We start from the raw sequence: 24716 nt of genomic DNA on the forward strand, positions 1-24716 counted from the left end.
TTGTAATCATTTTTATTCTTTGCTTTTGTTGTTGTTACTTTTTTATTTATTATGCATGCTTTTTTATGCATCATGCATCAATTGTGATCATTTTATGATTATTTTGAATCCTTTTTATATAAAGCACTATGAATGACCTCCGTGCACGAAATATGCTATAGCCAATAAATAAGTGATAAAGTTGATGAGTGATAAAGTTCATTTCAAACTTTGATCACAACAGGGAAGAAGAGGCGATTGCAACTTGAATTTAATGTTAACTTTAAACGAGTTTTGACTTCCATTTGTGTGATTTCAGAGTGTGCACACTTTACTATTATTGTGGAAAATAGTCAGAATAAGTAATGTGTCCAAATGTTTGACTGCTTCTGTACGTCATCCCTCTGCAGGCTTTGTGGAAATTACCCACAAGCACTCGGGAATGTCTGAGAATGGAGATAAAAGCGTCTCTGGCTTCAGCTGGCGCGTCCCATCGGATGACGGCACCAAAACGGCGTCACAACGACTCGATCCAGAAGATAACAGTATAAACACGAGTAACGACGTGTCCCTGTCCTCTCATCCGCGTTCTGTCGGGCGATAAATCAATGTTGCGTTCGTACACATGTAAGCAGAGCTGAGCAACAAAAGACAGGAAATTGATTTCAGCAGGAAACTCCGAGATAAAAACATCTGGGATATTAATAAAAGTCATCAGTCAGAAAGAGCAGCGGAGGAGAAAGATGAAGAAGATACGAACACAATAAAGCGCACAGATTCATCATTTACTATCCAGAGACGGACAAAACTGCAATAAACATGCTAAACATGTTTTTACGTGTTTAGATATTTAGTGTGAGAAACGATCTGTGAAAAAGAGAAAACGAGCGACAGATGCGAGTTCATTGGCCGACCGTCTCGTCCAATCAGGCGCCGGTCTGCTTTTGACTGACAGCGGCTCTGTGGGAAGTCAAAGGGTTGTGGGCGGGGCTTATCATGAAGTTTTCCCTCATCTGGCATCTGATGTGAAAGACAGGATTAAAGAGAGCACAGATGGAGTAGAGTCGAGGAGTTTGGAGCCCAGAAATGTGTCCGTCTCGGCCGTTTCTGCAGGACAGCTCTTCAGCTGGAGTAGATCTGGGTGCCGATCACGCGCATGATCTCCTTCTGGATCTTGGGCTCCTGTGTGTTAATGTTAGCATCTCCCACCTGACCGTCCTCATACCTGACACACATGGATCACATTAAAACAATATTTCATATGTGTCCCTGCAGCACAAAAGCAGTGTTGAGTCGCTGGGGGATATTTGTAGCAATAGCCAACAATACATTGTATGGGTCACAATTATACATTTCTCTTTTATGCCAAAAATCATTAGGATATTAAGTAAAGATCATGTTCCATGAAGATATTTAGTAAATGTCCTACTGTACATTTTTGATTGGCAATATGCATGGCTAAGAACTTCATTTGAACAACTTTAAAGATGATTTTCTCAATATTTAGATTTTTTTGCACCCTCAGATTACAGATTTTCAAATAGTCGTATCTCAGCCAAATATTGTCCGATCCTAACAAACCATACATCAATGGAAAGCTTATTTATGATGCATGCATAAATCTCAATTTCGAGAAATTGACCCTTATGACTGGTTTTGTGCTCCAGGGTCACAAATGTTATACTACAATATTCATGCTTTGTAAGCAGCTTTCGCTTGACAGTAGCCTATTAGTGTTGTTATTGTTAACTGAAACTATTAAAATTGTTTTCGTTAATTGCAATAAAGCTGAAATAAAACAAAATATAACCTAATATCAAAAACAAACAAAAAATGTTGCATTGGCGACTAACTGAAATTAAATACATTCAAGTATTAAAATGACTAAAACTAAAGCTGACATAAAAAATAAAGCTAAATGCAGAAATTAAAAAGAGAATGAAAATGACAAAAGCACATAACAAAATGAAAACTAAAACATAAAAAGCTATGAATAAATATTATAAAAGTACATAAATAATACTAAAAACAACTACTGGTAACTAATTAACTACTGTGCAATATGCAAATCATTTATCAGACCGCCTGTGCATGTCACAATTTTTGTGCACTTTTCCCCCTTGCACATTTCTATAATAATATCTGTGCATAGGTTATCTATAATACATATGTCTGTGCTTTGTGTATTTCTATATATACTCTATTTACTTCATTTTTGATAAAATCACTGCAAAAGTCATTTTTTTCCTCACTGTTTTTGTTTTGTTTTCCGGTACAAATATCTAAACACTCTTAAATCAAGATACATTTACAAAATGACATAAAATAAGAAGTCTTGATTTCTGAAAAATGTATCAAAATTGAGTTTTTGCTTAAAACGAGAAAAAATCTGCCAGTGGGGCAAGAAAAATAATCTTGTTTTTCCTTTGAATGAAGTACATTTTTGCCCCACTGGCAGATATTTTGATGCATTTGATGCAGGAAAAAAAGACTTAAATTGTCATTTTGCATCTCAAGTAAATGTTTCTTGATGCATGAATGTTTTGATATTTGTACTGGAAAACAAGACAAAAATACTGAGATAGAATTTCATTTTTTCTTGTTATCTCGACATTACAAAATAGTGGATTTCTCGAGTTTTCGACATAACACGAGTTGTTTTCATGATTACGAAATAGTAAAATAGTTGTTTCTTGTGATCTCGACATCAACACCGACCCATTATCCAACAACAGCACTAATTAATTAATGAATTACCTCAGGCGTTTGCATATTAAGAGTGCTGTATTTTTGCTGTAGATTAATCACATAAAAAGGAAAATACACACAAAAAAGTTTTTGTTTTGTTTTTATTGTTCAGTGTTATTGTAGTTAACTTGTAGTTAAAACACATTTCCGTTTCTTGAAATAAAATGAAAATGAACCAAAATAAAATTAAATGTAAAAGATTTCAGCTAGCTGCCAAGGCAACATTTTTCACTTTAATTTAGTTTAACTTGATGCACTAAAATAACTCAAACTAAAACTGAAATAAAAATTAATCAAATTATACAGACATATAAGAAAAAGAAAAACTACCAAAAAATCCCAAAAACAAAATTAATAAAACTTTAAGTAAAATTAAAATGAAAACGGAAAATATAAAAAGTAAACTAAACTAAAATAATGATACTAAAAATACAGTTTTATTATTATTTGTTATTTTATTCTAGTGCACAGAAAATCATGAAAAAACTACTTCTGTGTCTCTGTGTGAAAGCAGCCAGTTTTTTATGTCAAGATCACGAGAAAACAAGCTTTTGTTATGTCGGGCTCACAAGAAAATTAAGTTGCGATCAGAAGAAAACAAGAAAAAAGAAATGCATGGTAGACAGATACTCACACGAAGAAGAAGCGTGTGCAGACGTGGTCAGACACCGGACACACCCAGATGTTCCCATGTTTCTGCAGGTCTTTGGACGTGATCACTGTCAGCACACAAACACAATCCTCTCATGTGTCAGAGGTTGGTTGAGAAACAGGACTTCAGCACACACGAGGGAATTCACTAAGCAATATATATTCAAACAAGACTGAGTGAATTGTGAATTGTTAGAGCAGGTGAGATCGGAGATGTTTTACCTTCACAGAGAGCGATGCAGTTTAAGTTCCTGCTCTGGAGGAACCGCGACTGTATGGGACGACTCTGTTGAAGAACAAATAACTCACATTTACTCCTCTGAGAGCCGAGCACAGATCACATGTTTTTAACGCTTCTGTCGTACCTGTGGCATTGTGTTCATTCGATTATATCGCTGGACTAACTCATCTTTAGTGGGCATGCGATGCTGGCCCTTCCCCATTCCTGAACACACACACACACACAAATCAAATCAATCAATCAATCAATCAATCAACGTTTGATCTTGCATTCATCCCTTTTCCAGTGCTGGTGCTCAAATGTGAGCTGGAGCACAAAAGCAGTGTTAAGTCGCTGGGGGATATTTGTAGCAATAGCCAACAATACATTGTATGGGTCACAATTATACATTTCTCTTTTATGCCAAAAATCATTAGGATAAATACCGGACAAAAATACCGAGGAAGAAACTCGTTGCATTACGTGGAAGAAATGAACAAAAGGTAGAGCAGATTAAAGAAAAAGTCTCGTCTTACACAAATGTGCTTCTTTTGTTTCGTAAATGTATTTTTTTGAAAGGATATTTTCAGACAAAACAAGACGAAGAACATGTTTGTTTGCAGAGTGGAAAAGGAAAAACAATCCAGCACATACAAAAAAAAAACCATAAATCACACAGAATCAAAAAGAGTGTGTCCACGCACAACAAAGCACTCATATGGATCAGAAAACAGACTGAGGTGTTTGTTACAGAGAGACAGAGACTGAGATGTGATGAAGAACCCACAGCGAAGCACGGAAGACGCGGGTCTGGATCGTACCTGAGTATCCAAAGGAAATACTGGATATGGGGCTCAGATAGATGCCTTTCCCGTACGCTGCTCCGTGCAGCTTTGATGAAAGAGAAGAAGAGGAGGAGAGAGTTACACGCTCTGCACACGCTCGCCGTGAAAGAAGAGAAACACGGCAGATACGCGTGTTCACATTGTTTAAATTTATACCACCCGATAGAAACCCGTCATTATTTTTGATGCTCCTGATATTATTTTTCTGAATAGTAACCTAATCAGCGGCTTATAAATCTGATTTCTTGGCAGATTTACATGCACAGGATATAAAGCAGGCCCTGAAACTAATAAAATAAATCAAATTTTTGTTCTTAACCTACAATTCATATTTCTTTCTAAAATGAACTAAATTGAACCTGATTATATAAACATTTTTACTTTATTGCATGATTTTACTTGTTGAATTCAATCAAATAAGACAAGAAAATTGAAACCAAACACCATTTAATGTATCTGAAACTAATTTTCATGTTCATTTAATGTTAGATATTAGATCTATCTCAATAGAAAAGGGGAGTTGGGATCCCAATTTCTACGCTATTCATGCAAAACCAAATCAGTTTTTTATTGTCTTGATTTTGTAAGCAATGATCTTTAGCTCAAAACTGTAGAGGGAAAAAATATAGTTGCTACATTATATTCAATAAAGCAAAATGTAGTTTGCAATTAAAATGTAGTTTGCAATCAAAATTAGTTTGCAATTAAAATGTAGTTTGCAATCAAAATTAGTTTGCAATTAAAATGTAGTTTGCAATTAAAAAGTAGTTTGTAATCAAATAGTTTGTCGCACTGCATCACTTTTACTGCATTTAATTGACTGCAGACAGTTTTATTATAATGGAGGCGTTCTAGTTTGTTATTTTAGTTTTTGTCTGGCTGCATTTATTTGATCAAAATAAAAATAGCAATAAAAAGTCCACACCAGATATTCAGTGCAGAGAGTTTTGTTAATTATAACGAAGCGTTGTGGTTCATTGCGTCGTGTGATCGGCTCTGACGAGAGACTGATTCTCTGTGACGCGCGTGTGTTTCTGCAGGTCACGGAGACTCACTGGAAGGCGAAGGTGCTGCCGTAGAGTTTCTTTGCGGTGCGAAATCGAGCTTCTTTTGCAGGCGGGCTGCTCAACAGCAGAAACTGATGAGACGTGTGCATGAACTTCAGCTGCTATACACAGCAAAAAAATCAATAAAAATACAAAAGTAATGACAAAAGCTTATGAAAGGAAAGCTGTCCTTGCATTTAAAAGTGTTCATCTCACCCTACTGAGCGGCAGCTTCACAATATGAGACCTGTTACTGGATATAATCCTGCAGAGAGAGACAGATGGAGCAATAAACCATCAGAAAGGCCTAAACTGTGGTGTTACTGTGGTAAAATCACTGTAAAGCCCAGCCTGTTGCTTTTTAACTCACCACTGCAATAACGGATGAGCCAGAGGATCCAGTTTATCCATCTGCTTCTTAATCTCCAGATACGAGCCCTGATAATACAAATACAGTTTCTGAAAAACAGTCTCTGATAACTCATTTATCAATTATCATATATATTATATTTTCATACGTAATTTAATTTAGTCTTTGCATGATTTCCATATGAACATGGTGGGAATTATATTTTATAAATATTTAAGCATCATTGCTTAAATCGTTGACTGACTGAAAGGCTTTCTAGCAGTTCCTCAAAAAACAAATCTGGACAATAAAACCAGATATATCCTGAAATATTAATGAACACATTTGTTAATGTTGCTTTCCGCCGCTGTACCTGTGTCATTTCCCGAATAGACATCACACTGTCTAGAGCTTTCTGCAGACGCTCATAATTCTTCTTCTGTTCGGCACAGGAGCAATACAATAATCACACACAGACACACAGAGACACACAGACACACAGACAGTACGAAAATATATCCAGTGTGAGCAAAGTCAGTAAGTTTTACTCCGATGCAACATTAAGTAGCATTTTCATGAAAACAAATCCTCTCTGGGTTAAAATGACACAACCTGAAGATTAATTACACATCTTGATAATCTTTATCAGGAAACAAGCCGTCTTAAGCCATTTCGTTTCTCAAGTAAACGTATCTTGGTTTAACAATGTTTAGATAATTCGCACTGAAAAAGACGACAAAATACAAAAATCTCACTGGATTATTACAATTAATGGCGAAAGCAATGTTTGGAAATGTAAACTGATATTTCCTACTGACACACTACAGCAAAATACAGAAATAACTGACTTAAAACCATTTTTTGTTGGTGAAAATACTAGTGGCCTAAGACTTTTGTACAGTTGTGTCTGTGATGCAGAATCTGCATTCCAGCCTTTACAGGACAAACGATAGTTGATCTGAGTGCAAGTAGAGACGGTCACCTTCGGGTTAAAGGCGAGTGTTTTGGGGTCATTGGGGTCGACCACAGACGGATACGGCTCAAAGATGATGCTTTTACGGGGCGACTCGAGAGCGGCGCGACACATGGCCACCAGCAGGTCCACCACCTGAAGATGAACATCACATATCATTAACTCCACAAACACTACACCTCAGGAGACGGGATGAATGAATGAACGCACCTCAGCGCCGGTGGCCACCTCCTCAGCCGCTCCGGACATCACTCCCAGCGTGTAGAAGGAAAACACACACAGCTCTCTCGTGCAAACCGCAGGCTGGTGGGAAGAAACCGACCAATCAGAGCAAAGAACCCAGCTTCAGTCGTGAGCAAAGGCTGACGCTCACCTTCAGCATGGATCCGTTCTGGAAGACGTGCTGCTCGTCACACACCACGCAGTATTCGTTCAGAGTGGGGATGCGCTGCTCAGAGTATTTCATTATCTAACGGAGGATAATCAGAAGAAATGCTGAGCTGATGGGATCCTCTGTCACAGGAAGATCAAAGAGAACCGCAGCGCAATCACAGCGGAATCACGAGTCTGTTGTGTTATATGATGATGATGATGATGATGATGACTGCAGTTATGAGCGAAAAGACTAACTGGAAACTGCATTAGGACACAGCATTGTTGAATTGGTTGACACATATTTCAAAGAACTCAAGTATCGCTCCAATTCTAGATGCTGATTGGTTAATCCAGTGTTCCAGATGGGCTAAAAATACACACAACACACACTACTGTAGATTCTTTATTGCTTATGTTCACCAAGGCTGCATTTATTTGATCAAAAATACAGTAAAAATCTGAAATATTATTGCAATTTAAAATAGCTGGTTTCTATGTGAATATCTGTTAAAATGTAATTTATTTCTGTGATCAAAGCTGTATTTTCAGCATCATTACTCCAGTCTTCAGAAATCAGTATAATATGCTGATTTGCTGCTCGAGAAATATTTCTGATTATTATCAATGCTGAAAACAGTCGTGCCGCACAATATTTCTGTGGAAACCGTGACGCATTTTATTTTTCAGGATTCACAGATGAACAGAAAGTTCAAAAGAACAGCATTTATTTGAAACAGAAATCATTTGTAACTTTATAAATGTCTTTTCTGTCACTTTTGATCAATTTAATGCATCCTTGCTGAAAAAATAAAATAAAAATCTTACCAACCCCAAACAGCAATGATGTCAAACAGCTACTATGTACATCACGTTTCACTAAATCACATTTGAATGAATGTGAATGTGTCCTAAATATAGCTGTGCTGTTGTTTAAGTCTGGCCTCTTGAACCTCATTACTGTAATAACAGCTCAGCTATAAAGTAATCACAGGTTCGTTTACTACATTACAGTCGCTCCGTCATGTTCCTTTTGAACTAATAAATGCGGTTTTAAGCAAAATACTTTATATGTAGTGTAAAGAGATTTAAGAAATGAGAGCCTTTTAAGAATGAAAACCTGAACAATTTCTTAAGATAAGCACACGTACAAGCGGTCAACCTTGTGTGGTAAAAACAAAAGAAATGATTCCAGACCACAGAATTCTTGAAAATTAATGCATATTCAAGTTAGTTATATTATCACCTTTGGTGTGCATTCATTTTCAATAATTTAGTGGACTGTTGCTTATTTTGTTGGTTTGTTCTTTGTTTCTAATTTAATTTAATATTTAATTTAATTTTTAAACTTCAAAATAAAGCTGTACATTTTTGGTAGGTGCTTTAATCATGTGCGTCATTAATGCATATTAAAGTTTGTTATATTATCACATTAAACGTGCATTCATATTCAATAATTTAGTAGAATGTTGATTATTCTGTTTTTTTTTCATTTCTAATTTAATTTAACTGAACTTGATTTATAATTGAATGCATAATTAAATGTAATAATTTTTATTTAAATTAATTTAATTAATTTTTAAACTTCAAAACGAAGCTGTACATTTTTGGGAGGTGCTTTAATCCTCTGCGTCATTAATGCATATTCAGTTTTGTTGTATTATCACCTTAGGTGTGCATTAATTCAGTTTGTTATTTATTACTAATTTAATTTAATTTAATCATTTTCAATTTAATTTGTAATTTAATTTGATTTAGTTTTTAGACTTCAAAAATAAAGCTGTACATTTTTGGCAGGTTCTTTAATCCTCTACGTCATCACGATTATAACCTTTTATCAGATTTACGGTCCGTATTTACACTGTATAAAATGACCGTGAATTTAACGGTAAAATACTGTAAAAATGCTACAGTAAAAACCTGTTAAATGGTTAACGGTAAATTCCCCTACTATATACGGTGAAAAACTGTATTGGACATTACATGCAATTTTACGGTAGTATACCGTTTTTGGAAGTGAATTCTAGACTATAAGACTATAATTTACATAGTGAATAACTAAAGACTAGACTAAAAGACTATAATTTACAGTGAATAACCGTAAATTGACATTCCCAGAATTCCCTGCGTTACATTTCAAATTTGATGTTTTTTTGTTGAAATAACTGTTTCTTCTTAGTTTTTTTCTTATCAGTTTTGTATATTAGGGTTGTGTGTTACACCTAATGTTGTTAAATGAATGTTTATTGCATTATTTCAGTTTCATGTGTGTCACCGTGATGGTGTTTAGTGTTTGTGTGAATGACGCTGTGCACCGTCTATATGTGACTTTCTCATCACCTCCTGCATTTGGTGGTTATCAGTGTATTACAAAGGTGCAAAACAGATTTCAGTCCTTCAATAGGTTGGTATATTAACATTATATCAGTTAATGAAATTACGGTATTTAACTGTAAATTTAAGTTAAAACCGTAAAACCTAAAATGTTGCTACCGTATTTTTTACGGTAAAATTCCAGCAACCACAGCTGCCGTTTTTTACCGTAAATGTTACAGTTTTTTTTTTTTTACAGCGTAGACTCACTCACACGTTCACTTAGACACTGCACTCGTCATGCACGGATGTAATGTTCGGATGTACGCTGGGCATCATGGGAAAGGATGAAGTCGTGCGTGTCGCTGAGGCTGTGGTGAGACGGTACCTGCACGAGGAAGCCGTACTCCAGCGTGGGGATGTTCTTGCAGTGTCCGCCCGCCTGGGATGAGAAAAACAACTCAATCAGCTGGCGGGTGGTAATCTGCGCAGGGGCCCTGCCCGCCGGGACAGCCACAGTCTGATGGGTTAACGGAGACAAAGCATTATGGGAAAGGTGCCAGCCAGCCGTGTTAGGCGAGGGGGGTGTCGGAGGGCAAAGAGGCTGAGGGCTGGGATGAGGGACTGTGCATCCATGTTTTATCTGGAGGCCCTAGTGAGGGGTCACGGGTATGGAGAAGCGAGGAGAGAGTGTTTGGAAAGGAAAGCGTGCAGTCGGGGAAGACGGGATGCTGACCTGGCTGTTCGGAGGATAGCTAAACAGCTCCCCCTTGGGGTTCTTCATGGTACAGGAGATGGAGCGGTTCATGAGCCGGGTGACTCTGAGCTCGGGCACGTTCAGTTTGCCTTTCAACACTGTGTCCTGGATCAGGGGGAAACTGGGAGACCTGGAGCCAAGATGGAGGCCACAGCCAGCGGATGAGTTCATGCTGCGCTCACGTCACGCTGGAATTACCTGAATTATGATTGCCAACTAGCAGAAAGTAGAACTAGCACTTATGTAGTGTTTTTGTCTCGCTTCCAGCACAAACATCTAAACGTTCTTAATTCAAGATACAGTTACTTCAGAAGTAAAATTATATGGGATATTAAGTCTTGTTTTAAGAGCAGATAATCTGATAGAAGTGCATGGAAATAAACGACTTAAGTGACAAATTAAAGTTTTTAAAATGAGATTTGTGGCACTTTTATTTAAAATTTTAAATACATATAAAATAAACAAGGTAAATAAATAAAGAAAGAAATACAAATAAATAAATTATATATATATATATATATATATAATATATAAACATTTTTAATAAATATATAAAACATTTTATTATTTGTTAATAAAGCTCAACATTTGGGTTCAGGAAGCAAAATCGTCCTTCAAAATCTCCTTTAACTAAACCTTAATTAAACTAAACCTTTCAATACAGACCAAACAGACAAAACAGTACGTAATAACGATAGCCTTCCTGTAGCTTAAACAGCATGACGCTTGCAACACTGTCACTGGTTCGATTCCCAGTGAATGCATGCATCAAAAACAAAAACGTATAGCTTGAACGCATTGTAAGTCACTTTGCATAAAAGCGTTAACCAATTGCATAAATGTAAATGTAAATATAAGTGAGCCTGGAGCACAAAAGCAGTGTTAAGTCGCTGGGGGATATTTGTAGCAATAGCCAACAATACATTGTATGGGTCACAATTATACATTTCTCTTTTATGCCAAAAATCATTAGGATATTAAGATCATGTTCCATGAAGATATTTTGTAAATGTCCTACCGTAAATATATCAAAACTTAATGTTTGATTAGTAATATGCATTGCTAAGAACTTCATTTGGACAACTTTAAAGATGATTTTCTCAATATTTAGATTTTTTTGCACGCTCAGATTCCAGATTTTCAAATATTGTCCTCTCCTAACAAACCATACATCAATGGAAAGCTTATTTATTCAGCTTTCAGATGACCCTTATGACTGGTTTTGTGGTCCAGGGTCACATATATGCTTATACGTGTGACAATAAGACATTTCAAAACAAATCACGTTTACTTGCAGAATTCCAGGTGAGGAACTTCACTACCCATAATCCTGAAGCCAAAGAAGTTGCGGTTACCATGGAAACATAATCAATCTTTATGGCAGTGGATTTATGGAGGCTAACTGGGTAATTATACACTGTGAATCAATATGGGACGTTGTAGCAATCGTGTACCTTTGTTGTTTTTTACTTTATTACTTTTTTTGCTTGTAATGTTGTGATTATTCTGGAGTTGGTTGATTTGGTTCATAACTGATTATGAGTTCCCTATGGAGAAAATGAATGGGGAAACACTTCCAGCCAATCACTGTTGAGCCCTATTTCAGATGTATCAACCACGATCTGATTGTGAGCTTGTATGACGTGATTTCACATCAAACAATGAGAACGTACTTGGGAATTGGGGAGAAGATGCTCAGTCCTGCACGGAATTTCTTGATGGTTCCTCCGGCTTTGAACCAGCTGTGTCGCTTCTCCTGCTGGGCTTTGAGGAACTCATTGCTGAGGTGCTTCCACTGCTGCGACGTGAACGTACTGAGGATCCTAGAAACACCAAAACAAGCTTCAGCCTTCATTTTGACTCTAATAAAACTGCAGTGAAGATGAATCTTTATGAAAAGTATTGTTCCAGTTCTAGATGCTGATTGGCCAATCCAGTGTTCCAATACACACTACCACTGAAAAGTTTGGGGTCAGTAAGTTTCTTTAATGATTATGCACGCCAAAGCTGTATTTAATATTTGGTCACAAATACAGTAAAAATGTGAAATATTATTGCTATTTAAAATAGCTGTTTTCTATGTGAATCTCTGTTAAACTGTAATGTATTTCTGTGATGCGCAGCTGTATTTTCAGCATCATTCCTCCAGTCTTCAGTGTCACATGATCTTCAGAAATCAGTATAATATGCTGATCTGCTGCTCAAGAAACATTTCTGATTATTAACAATGTTGAAAACAGTCGTGCTGCACAATATTTCTGTGGAAACCGTGATGCATTTTATTTTTCAGGATTCACAGATGAACAGAAAGCTAAAAAAAAACAGCATTTATTTTAAATAGAAATCTGCAACATTATAAATGCCTTTCGTGTCACTTTAGATCAATTTAATGCATCCTTGCTGAATAAATAAATTAGAGTGAGTCCATAATGAACAATAAAAATGTAAATCTTTCGTTTAATTCTATATGGTTGTCTGTATGTTGACTTACTTCTTTAGTTGAAGACCCAAACTGAAGCCTTCTTTAGTAGACGGCTGAAACACCTCCACAGATGGTTCTGTTGGAGTAAATTAAATAAAAGTACTGTAAAGTAAATAAGTACTGTCTCATGCACAGAAATGCATGCATGCATGTTTCTCACCTGGTCCATCCAGATACTGTGAAAGAGAGAAACGGAGGCGTAAGACGATGGGCTCAGTTCGGATCACCTTCCATGCGGTCGCCACCTCCTCCTGCAAACACACAAATCACTTTATTCCCATTTCAACATCTGTTTATAAAGTTGTGTAGGTCATTTAGGAAGTGTGTGCTCTCACATCCAAGAAGCCGATGTTGATTTGCAGGTCGATGTCCACGTCATCGATGGTGCCGTACTCTCTGCAGGAAGAGCAGCAGACTCAGAATGAAAGTGAATCGGGTGTGAACGCACAGATCTGAATCAGAAGCGGAGCGAGGGTCGTTCTCACCTGACGGACACTGCGCTGTCTGTGTAAATGTCTTTTACAGCCTCGATGTCAGCGTCCAGCTGTGGGTGGCGGTACAGGTCGGCTGCGCAGCTCCCCTACAGGTAGACAGCGATATTACACATTATTAAACGGCTTGTTTACTGCACTTTCATTGCAAGAGATGTACACTACCGCTCAAAAGTTTGGGAGCAGAATGATTTTTAATGTTTTTACAGGAGTGTCTTCTGCTCATCAAGGCTGCATTTATTTGATCAAAAATACAAGAAAAACAGTAATATTGTGAAATATTATTATGATGTAAAATAACGTTTTTCTATTTTAATATGCATTAAAATTTCATTTATTTCTGTGATGCAAAGCATCATTACTGCAGTCTTCAGTGTCACATGATCTTCAGAAATCAGTATAATATGCTGATTTATTATCAGTGCTGGAAACTGTTGCTGCTTAATATTTTTTTGGAAACTGTGATACTTTTTTTCAGGATTCTTTGATGAATAAAAAGTTAAAAAGAAGAGCGTTTATTTAAAATAGAAATCTTTTCTAACAATATACACTACCGTTTAAAAAGTTTGGGGTCTGTAAATTTTTATTCTTTCTTTTTTTTTTGAAAGAAATTAAAACTTTTATTCAGCGAGGATGTGTTAAATTGTTAAGAAGTGATGTATTTTTAGAAAAGATCTATATTTTTAATAAATGCTGTTCTTTTGAACTTTTTATTCATCAAAGAATCCTGAAAAAAAAGTATCGCAGTTTCCAAAAAACACAACTGTTGCAACATTGATAATTCTAATAATAAATCAGCATATTAGAATGATTTCTGAAGAGCATGTGATCTTTATTCTGGAGTAATGATGATGGAAATTCAGCTTTGCATCACAGAAATAAATTATATTTCAATGCATATTAAAAGAGAAACCATTATTTTATATTGTAATAACATTTTGCAAGATTACTGTTTTTTTCTGTATTTTTGATCAAATAAACACAGCCTTGATGAGCAGAAGACACTCATGTAAAAACATTACAAGTCTTACTCTTCCCAAACTTTTGAGCGGTAGTGTACATACCTACTGCTTTGTTTCTGCAATAACATTCATTTAAGATTTAAACCCAAAAGGAAATATCTCACACATGAAGAAAATGAAATGACTTTTGCTGCTTTATAATACTGGCAACATTACTAACATTACAATGACTTACAAAATGTCTAAAGGCAGATTACACCTGTGAAGGAAAAGTGCTTTACCTGAATCCCGTACAGGAACTGCTCCGGTTCATTCTCTCCGTCTGATTCTTCATCCGTCCAGCCCTGGCCTTTGATATCCTGAAGAAAACACACGCGGTGCTATTTTAGTAGCATTTATATATTATTATAGTACTTATTGATGTTTTGAATGAGCTTTTATTTTTATATTTTCAGCTTTTATTTGAAATTTCGTTTAGTTGAAGTTTTAATACTTTTATTATGTGCCTTCATTTTTTTTTTTTTTTTCAGTTTTAGTTTCAGTAATTTTAGTACCTCGACCTAAACTCAGTTAGTTGCCAAGGCAACATTTCTAATTGTCATTTATTTTTTTTAAGTTTTGCGTTTAATATTTATATTTTATTTCAGCTTTATTTCAATTAATAAAAACTATTTTTAATAGTTTTTTTGTTTTCGTTAAACATGCACTTTTATTCTGGATTTCTGGATGCTAATTACTTCAATAGCTCATTATTTTGAGAACCCACTAAATAACAATATTAATAATAATATTAATAATAATTTACTTTATTCATAAATTTCTCCAAAATCTCCAAAAGAGATCAATAATAATAAAGTACATTTAAGTACAATAGATAAAATAAAATAAAAAACAATTATACATATTACATTATACAACAATTATCCACAAGACATTCGTAATATTGACTCTAATCTCGTTTGAAGATGCATCTTTTTAGACAGGCATAATGGAGATATTTTTATGTAATGATTGTAAAAATATGATTGTGGGTTGTAACTTTTATTGTTGCTTGTTAAATGTTTTATGAGTTTTATTTGCATGTAAGTTGTCCTTGAGTGTTATGTAAGGCGCCCATAAATAAAATGTATTATTATTATTATTATTATTACATACAAAACAATAGAACTCATAAACGAATTTAAAAGTATGAGTTTTTAATAATTTCTTGAAGCAACATACATTGTAAAAAAAAAATGCATAAAAGTAGGGCACAATGTACCATGCATTAACATGAAGGAATTAGAAAAACATCCAATCCAAAAATCCAACTCAAGTACATTATAATTTGATGCCTATGGGATGTTTTGAGTGAGCAACCGTATCCGAGGAGGGCGGAGCTTAGTGAAAGCTCAAATAAAGAGTCGCGTGTCATCTCACACCCGTTACTCCTCAGCCAGCGTTTGTGTGCAGAGAGCCGCAGGTGAACGCAGGTGTTTGCGTGTGTGATGAAGCGTGAGCGCTCACCATTGGCTCTGGTGTTCACAGACGTGTTTCTGACAAGATGAAGCTTTTCTGATCCATTTCAGCTCACACAGCAAAACAACAGGCACTCTGGGACGACAGGAGACGTCTTCAGTAAGATGAGCTCTGTGCTTTCTGTGGAAAAATAAACAGATTATTAGACAAATCATTGATCAAAACCACAGAGCGCTCTCCATTTAACTCAATAACCAGTTACCAGAGAGAAATGACTAATTACAGCGCACCTGCAGATCTATGCATCTCAAAAGAGACAATAAAATAAATCACTGTAATATCTGCAATCAGATTATAGAAGATCTGTAATAATGGAAGTGTGTTCCATATACACACACATATGTGTCTCTGCAGCACAAAAGCAGTGTTAAGTCGCTGGGGGATATTTGTAGCAATAGCCAACAATACATTGTATGGGTCACAATTATACATTTCTCTTTTATGACAAAAATCATTAGGATATTAAGTAAAGATCATGTTCCATGAAGATATTTTGTAAATGTCCTACCGTAAATATATCAAAACTTAATGTTTGATTAGTAATATGCATTGCTAAGGACTTCATTTGGACAACTTTAAAGATGATTTTCTCAATATTTAGATTTTTTTTGCACCAGATTTTCAAATATTGTCCGATCCTAACAAACCATACATCAATGGAAAGATTATTTATTCAGCTTTCAGATGATGCATACATCTCAATTTCGAAAAATTGACCCTTATGACTGGTTTTGTGCTCCAGGGTCACAGATATATCTCTCTGGAAGAAGAGATTGTGAAGTCTCAATGGGATTCTCCGGGCTAAATAAAGGATAAATAAAATACAATTATATTCTGCATTAAATGTTTTACAGTTTTAGGACCATTACAATATGTCTTTTTACATTGTGACACTTTTACGTATTTCAACTTTAATACATTTAAAAAAAATACAGTTTAATGAGAATCTAATGAGGATTACACTAAAAACAATAAAAATTACAAACAAAACTCAAAAGCAAAACTGGATTTTTACAATGCGTAGAAGACTTAAGGAGAGACTCTTTTCACTTAAGACAATAACAAACATACTTAGAAATAAACCTAGCAACCGTTCAGAAGACCCTAGCAACCGCATAGCAATGCACAACAAACCTCCCAGAACAAAAAAAAAATGCATAAAAGTAGGGCACAATGTACCATGCATTAACATGAAGGAATTAGAAAAACATCCAATCCAAAAATCCAACTCAAGTACATTATAATTTGATGCCTATGGGATGTTTTGAGTGAGCAACCGTATCCGAGGAGGGCGGAGCTTAGTGAAAGCTCAAATAAAGAGTCGCGTGTCATCTCACACCCGTTACTCCTCAGCCAGCGTTTGTGTGCAGAGAGCCGCAGGTGAACGCAGGTGTTTGCGTGTGTGATGAAGCGTGAGCGCTCACCATTGGCTCTGGTGTTCACAGACGTGTTTCTGACAAGATGAAGCTTTTCTGATCCATTTCAGCTCACACAGCAAAACAACAGGCACTCTGGGACGACAGGAGACGTCTTCAGTAAGATGAGCTCTGTGCTTTCTGAGGAAAAATAAACAGAAGATCAGACAAATCATTGATCAAAACCACAGAGCGCTCTCCATTTAACTCAATAACCAGTTACCAGAGAGAAATGACTGATTACAGCGCACCTGCAGATCTATGCATCTCAAAAGAGACAATAAAATAAATCACTGTAATATCTGCAATCAGATTATAGAAGATCTGTAATAATGGAAGTGTGTTCCATATACACACACATATGTGTCCCTGCAGCACAAAAGCAGTGTTAAGTCGCTGGGATTTTTTTTGTTTACTTCTCATCTATGCATTAATGCTGTGTTTTGGGAGATATGAAGTACTTTTGTACCTATTTACCACAAAATTCCTCTACACCATTAACTTGCATGTGAAATATAAATTTTTTATGAAAACATCACTTAAAGGATGACCTAAATTTAATTTAAGTTGCTTCTGGATATTGATCTAGGTGTTAGGTGTAGAATTCTGCCATCTGCTAGGTAGAAATAAACCTAAAAGGATTACAGTTTAGGAAAGAAATAGTTTTGACCAGCAGAGGGCCATAGAGAGCCATTCATTTTACTGGATGTGGCCAACTGCTTCTATCACAACTTTTGTGAATCAATGGAAAGATTATTTATTCAGCTTTCAGATGATGCATACATCTCAATTTCGAAAAATTGACCCTTATGACTGGTTTTGTGCTCCAGGGTCACAGATATATCTCTCTGGAAGAAGAGATTGTGAAGTCTCAATGGGATTCTCCGGGCTAAATAAAGGATAAATAAAATATACAATTATATTCTGCATTAAATTTTTTACAGTTTTTAGGACCATTACAATATGTCTTTTTACATTGTGACACTTTTACGTATTTCAACTTTAATACATTTAAAAAAAAATACTGTTTAATGAGAATCTAATGAGGATTACACTAAAAACAATCAAAATTACAAACAAAACTCAAAAGCAAAACTGGATTTTTACAATGCGTAGAAGACTTAAGGAGAGACTCTTTTCACTTAAGACAATAACAAACATACTTAGAAATAAACCTAGCAACCGTTCAGAAGACCCTAGCAACCGCATAGCAATGCACAACAAACCTCCCAGAACGCTTTTGTAACCAGACTTGCATGTGAAATATAAATTTTTTATGAAAACATCACTTAAAGGATGACCTAAATTTAATTTAAGTTGCTTCTGGATATTGATCTAGGTGTTAGGTGTAGAATTCTGCCATCTGCTAGGTAGAAATAAACCTAAAAGGATTACAGTTTAGGAAAGAAATAGTTTTGACCAGCAGAGGGCCATAGAGAGCCATTCATTTTACTGGATGTGGCCAACTGCTTCTATCACAACTTTTGTGAGTAATATGCATTGCTAAGGACTTCATTTGGACAACTTTAAAGATGATTTTCTCAATATTTAGATTTTTTTTGCACCAGATTTTCAAATATTGTCCGATCCTAACAAACCATACATCAATGGAAAGATTATTTATTCAGCTTTCAGATGATGCATACATCTCAATTTCGAAAAATTGACCCTTATGACTGGTTTTGTGCTCCAGGGTCACAGATATATCTCTCTGGAAGAAGAGATTGTGAAGTCTCAATGGGATTCTCCGGGCTAAATAAAGGATAAATAAAATATACAATTATATTCTGCATTAAATTTTTTAGAGTTTTTAGGACCATTACAATATGTCTTTTTACATTGTGACACTTTTACGTATTTCAACTTTAATACATTTAAAAAAAATACAGTTTAATGAGAATCTAATGAGGATTACACTAAAAACAATCAAAATTACAAACAAAACTCAAAAGCAAAACTGGATTTTTACAATGCGTAGAAGACTTAAGGAGAGACTCTTTTCACTTAAGACAATAACAAACATACTTAGAAATAAACCTAGCAACCGTTCAGAAGACCCTAGCAACCGCATAGCAATGCACAACAAACCTCCCAGAACGCTTTTGTAACCAGGCAGCAACACTCTTGCGTCGTGACCTTTGCACGGTCACACATCGCTGACATTTTCCTCACATGAAAAACTCCAGTGTCATATTTGTGAGACTGTAGACGACAGGTGTCTTTCTGTCTTTCTGTCTTTCTGTCTCTGGTTTCAGCGCAACCGTTTAAAATAATGTTCTGTTCTTTCTCCTCCATCTCGCCACTGTGTATCCTAGCAACAACCCCTTCAGTCTGTGTCTCTGTTGTGTGTGTGTGTGTGTGTGCATGTGTGTGTGTGTGTGCGTGTGTGTGTGAGAGTGCGTGTGTGTGTGCGTGTGTGTGTGCGTGTGTGTGTGTGAGAGTGCGTGTGTGTGTGTGTGTGTGTGTGTGGAGCTCTGTGCTTTCTGTGGAAAAATAAACAGATTATTAGACAAATCATTGATCAAAACCACAGAGCGCTCTCCATTTAACTCAATAACCAGTTACCAGAGAGAAATGACTAATTACAGCGCACCTGCAGATCTATGCATCTCAAAAGAGACAATAAAATAAATCACTGTAATATCTGCAATCAGATTATAGAAGATCTGTAATAATGGAAGTGTGTTCCATATACACACACATATGTGTCTCTGCAGCACAAAAGCAGTGTTAAGTCGCTGGGGGATATTTGTAGCAATAGCCAACAATACATTGTATGGGTCACAATTATACATTTCTCTTTTATGACAAAAATCATTAGGATATTAAGTAAAGATCATGTTCCATGAAGATATTTTGTAAATGTCCTACCGTAAATATATCAAAACTTAATGTTTGATTAGTAATATGCATTGCTAAGGACTTCATTTGGACAACTTTAAAGATGATTTTCTCAATATTTAGATTTTTTTTGCACCAGATTTTCAAATATTGTCCGATCCTAACAAACCATACATCAATGGAAAGATTATTTATTCAGCTTTCAGATGATGCATACATCTCAATTTCGAAAAATTGACCCTTATGACTGGTTTTGTGCTCCAGGGTCACAGATATATCTCTCTGGAAGAAGAGATTGTGAAGTCTCAATGGGATTCTCCGGGCTAAATAAAGGATAAATAAAATACAATTATATTCTGCATTAAATGTTTTACAGTTTTAGGACCATTACAATATGTCTTTTTACATTGTGACACTTTTACGTATTTCAACTTTAATACATTTAAAAAAAATACAGTTTAATGAGAATCTAATGAGGATTACACTAAAAACAATAAAAATTACAAACAAAACTCAAAAGCAAAACTGGATTTTTACAATGCGTAGAAGACTTAAGGAGTATTAAAAATAGATATTCTTTCAAATGGTATAATTGTTTGTGGTTTTTGATGCATTTTGAAATGTTTGTTTTCAAAAAATGCCAGAGAAATTGGACAGAAAAATGCCACATAAGACACACCTAAAGGACAAGACTTAAGAGTCAGACTGTAGTTGCATATTATTGATTTTAATGAACCAAGTGTAAAAAAAAATAAAATAAAATAACTTTAGAATGTGTGTGTGTGAGAGAGAGTGCATGTGTGTGTGTGTGTGTGGGTGTGTGTGTGTGTGTGTACACAAATTTATAGAAGCAATTTCCCAAGTAGTCCTGTGCATAAGTCATATCTGATAAATACTGACAAAGAACACCACACAGATGTCACAAAACCTGCCAAGAACATGCACGACTTATGTTTCTCCCCAAATTCAAAAGATACAAATAAAAAAAATATTTATACATCCGGTATTAAAATATAATTTTAGGACCATTGCTATTTTTTTTCTGCATTGTGACATTATTTTTAAAATTAATATTTAATTGATTTTAATGCATTTTTACTTGAATACATTGCAATGAGAATCTAAGGATGAAAAATTATTATAAAATTACTGTAAAATATGTGTTTTACAAGAAAATACTATTTTAGTCTTTACTTCAAATTTTCATGTTTAATTCAATGTGTTATTTGCAGTTTCCACACCATTTTGTTTTTCATTGAAGGATTTACTTTTGTTTGCATTGTGATATTATTTTTTACATTCGTATTTAATTTATTTTGATGTATTTTTACTTTAATACATAAATGAGATTTCAATGAGATTTACAATTAAAAAGGCTGATTTTGTTTATTCTGTGCTTTTATTGATATTTTTTATTTTTTATACATCTGTTGTGATTATTTTATGATTATTTAAAATTATTTTTATGTGAATTACTATTCTGAAATTTGCTATATAAATAAACTTGCTTGCTTGCTTGGATGCATTACAGAATTTCAAAATGTTTGGAAGGAAAATCGGTTTAATTGTCATGAAAACAAAACACACAAAGCAAAAATCTTTAGTGTATTCCTGTTTCTTTGGCCATGAATAATAACTCATTTCAAACTTCATTTGAAAGCAGAAATATAAATACAGAGCTTGGATGAAAACTGTAAGACAGAAGTAAAACAGCACAGGTGACATCTGAACACAAACACATATTTTTCTTTGAAAAACTACTATTTTGTTTCTATAAAGAGTGACAGTTTCTCTCTTCACCACTATTTATGTTTTAATACACATCTTTGTGAATATCATCACTCAGCTGATGGATGCATTCAAGTCTTTTATATCAGACCTGCATGAAACCAGTCAGATGTTTGATGCAAATACTAATATAATGATCTCTAGAGAGAAAATTGAACGACAACAATTAAGATGCACACAAATACCTGGAATTTTATATAATATGTTCATTAATAAATATGTGGCTCTCAGTAGATTTTGGATGGAATAACACTTGTTAATCATGCAGTCGTATGCACTCGATGAATAATGGGCAATATATCGGTCTAATCATCGCATTCGACAGCATCCATCTGCTCGAATCCCCCGGTGTGTCCTCAAACACCCATAATGCCCCGCTGGAGTCGCCACATACCGATGCAGCCCGAAAACACAGACGGCCAGCATCCACAACACCCCCTCCCCCACATCCAGCTCACCTTCAGCGAGGATGGAGCGACTGCCAGACGGATGCTTCTCCTCCGACACGACACACAGCGGATGAAAAACACAATACATCAAGAAACACAGCATGCAAAGAGCATCCAGTACAGCAGAATCCCTGCGCACTAGCAGCGGTCACCCATCTCCGGCTCTCTCTGTGTGTCTGTGTGTTTATCTATCGCAGACCTCTTCTGTTCCAGTGCTTCTTCTTTTTTGCCTGACAACACAGTGAACTGAGCATGCTCAGAGAGAGCCAGCAAAGAGAGAATCATGTGACCTACAGCTGACAACAGAGAGAGAGAGAGATGCAATGCATTTGCCTGGATTGTCAGAAAAAAGATCAAACACACCATATTCAAGAGCAATAGTTGACTTTTTAGTCTTTCATCTGATTTTATTACATTTGCTGGCACCTTGTTTTCTGATGCTTTGCCAATATTGTAAGTAAATCATCCTAAGTGATGGCTTTGAGTTTGAAAACTGAAACTGATGGAGACAGAAAGAACGAGATGAAGAGTATAAAGCAACATCTGCGTCGTGATGGTGTATTAGTGCTATTAGTGCTCTGTGTGTTTTTATGATTGTGTATTGAGGAATGTGAGCAGAACAGAGTTTTGCATCTATGCATGTGATTGTGGTCTTACTCCAGCTCTAGTCTGCGGTGTGAAGGCCTCAGCCGTTACCATACTAATTAGAGTTTACCCTGCTTACCTCGTTTAGAGCCTCGCTGTACACAATGACCTCCAGAGCGAGAGAGAGATAAGCCATTATCCGGCTCGTGACTCACGTCTCTGAGAGAGACACAGAGCTGTCTCATATCCTGCCATCCTGTAAAAAAGACACATGCATTAATTATTCATAAGCACTTAATATAGCACATTCCTATTTTAGAATCAACGACTAAAGCAGAACTGCTCTGAAATGAATGCTTCACACACTTCACCAGTGTGTTTTAGATGCAATTCAGTGTGACAAATTGCTTTTATCTATTAATTAACACTATTAAAATATATATATATATATATATTTAAGAAAATAAAAAAATTGGTAATTGAAATAAAGCTGAAATAAAAATATTAGTAGAACTTAAGAAACTTCAATTAAAAACAAAACCAAAAATGTTGCTTTAGCAGCTAACTAAAATAAATAAATAAGGAGTACTAAAATTAATCAAACTAAATCTGTAATAAAATAATTTAAAGCTATATTGAAATTTTACAAAAAAAACTTAAAAAAATTACAAACTAAAATAAAATTAGTTATAAAAAAATTATTAAAACTTAAATAGAAAACTGAAAATAAAAATTTAAGAATAATTCAAAATATTACTATAATAGTATTTAAATAATAATAGAATAATACTGCTGAAATTACTGAAATATATATATATTTTTTAAACTAAAACATTTTTTTTTCAGCCGGTTGCCAAGGCAACAGCTCTCATTTATTTTTAATTTAAAAATTAAATAATAAATAAGATATTAAAATATGACAAAAATGAAAACAAGAAAATTGGTAAAACTTTAACTAAAATTAAAATGCAAACATACTCTAATTCAAAGTATTCATAAAAACTATAATAGTTCCTAAATGTCACTAAAAGAACATTGCGGAGAACATCAGGTAATCTTACAATGCACGCTATTATAAACATTCAGTTTGTGTATCTGTAGGAAAATGCTGTGGATTCATTCCTCTGGAGACTTAAAGGAGACAACTTTATCAACGGAGTATCGGATTTATCTCAGATGTTGCTCTAAAAAAATTCCTTTGAAAAATAGAAACAGGCCCTGAGTCAGTATAGAATACAGAGCATTAAAGTGAATGATTTTCGATTGCAGACTTTGTTGAGTCACTGTTGAGTGTTTGAGAGTCTTAATCCAGAACAGTGTTGCTACTGACGGCCAATCCAGAGAGCATCAGTGGGATTTACGCTGGGATTTGACCACTGCCCGTCGATGCAGGCATCAGTTGTGGCTTACAGCTCGGGGTTGCGCGGATTGGTCGATGGGTTTGGGCGAGAGGCACAAGGACACGCAGCAGGTGAGCAGTGGTCAGTGAGCAGCGGTCAGCATGGGCAGCGGGAGCAGCAGCAGCGGCGGGGCCGTCGTGGAGAGCAGGTGAGTTCTCACACCTTCACCTGGACACAGACGTGCAGATGGTCAATGCAGTCTGACCGCGTCAAACTGAGTCATCTTCAAACAGTAACCAATACTAGTCCAGAACATGAAATGCTGCATACATTAAAATGATGCATCCTCATCCTGTTCAATACTGTCAGCTTCAATGCAAACCAACCCTGCACATTCTCAAATATGGCCAAGGTTTCCTATAAACCCTTTATTTTAGTCTGAGCGTCAGTGTTGTGGAGGTTAAAGTACAGTTTTGCAGTGTTGCACAGGGGATTGTTTTCAAAACTGGTGCATTTTTATTTGCAGAGGCCTGAATATGAACAAAAATCCCACACAAACCCAGTGACCACCAGGTGGAGAAATACTGTGACT

At 35.5% G+C, this 24716-nt stretch overlaps 2 protein-coding genes across 3 annotated transcripts in view; one reads left to right on the top strand and one right to left on the bottom strand.

Annotated features, from left to right (window-relative positions):
• LOC107553359 (poly [ADP-ribose] polymerase 6-like) lies at nt 1-24268 on the bottom strand. 2 transcript variants are annotated; one of them, XM_016235563.1, is made up of 25 exons: nt 24195-24268; nt 22924-23040; nt 22209-22495; nt 17131-17262; nt 14470-14547; nt 13221-13315; nt 13071-13131; nt 12896-12986; nt 12745-12811; nt 11927-12076; nt 10233-10383; nt 9885-10016; nt 7185-7280; nt 7022-7114; nt 6821-6946; nt 6212-6277; nt 5860-5927; nt 5706-5754; nt 5499-5611; nt 4886-4905; nt 4420-4539; nt 3744-3823; nt 3601-3664; nt 3362-3446; nt 1-1204 (listed from the first exon to the last, which is right to left on the bottom strand). In XM_016235563.1, exons 4-25 carry the CDS (start codon nt 17131-17133, stop codon nt 1102-1104), a joined length of 1911 nt encoding a protein of 636 aa, XP_016091049.1. In that variant the 5' UTR covers nt 17134-17262; nt 22209-22495; nt 22924-23040; nt 24195-24268; the 3' UTR covers nt 1-1101. The 2 variants fall into 2 exon arrangements, with proteins under 2 accessions (XP_016091049.1, XP_016091048.1); XM_016235562.1 differs by lacking the exons at nt 1-1204; nt 3362-3446; nt 3601-3664; ... (5 more) ...; nt 22924-23040; nt 24195-24268 and adding an exon at nt 15695-15822 and having other exon boundaries at nt 5325-5611; nt 10233-10425.
• Nucleotides 24250-24716, top strand: part of LOC107553360 (pyruvate kinase PKM-like) — an 11799-nt gene continuing 11332 nt past the window's right edge. Inside the window, exon 1 of the mRNA XM_016235564.1 lies at nt 24250-24332. Coding sequence (XP_016091050.1) covers nt 24286-24332 — 47 coding nt within the window. The 5' untranslated portion in view covers nt 24250-24285. The remainder of the gene's footprint in view (nt 24333-24716) is intronic.

This window comes from Sinocyclocheilus grahami, unplaced genomic scaffold, assembly GCF_001515645.1.
Source record: "Sinocyclocheilus grahami isolate Dianchi unplaced genomic scaffold, SAMN03320097.WGS_v1.1 scaffold471.1, whole genome shotgun sequence".
Taxonomy (NCBI): Eukaryota; Metazoa; Chordata; class Actinopteri; order Cypriniformes; family Cyprinidae; genus Sinocyclocheilus; species Sinocyclocheilus grahami.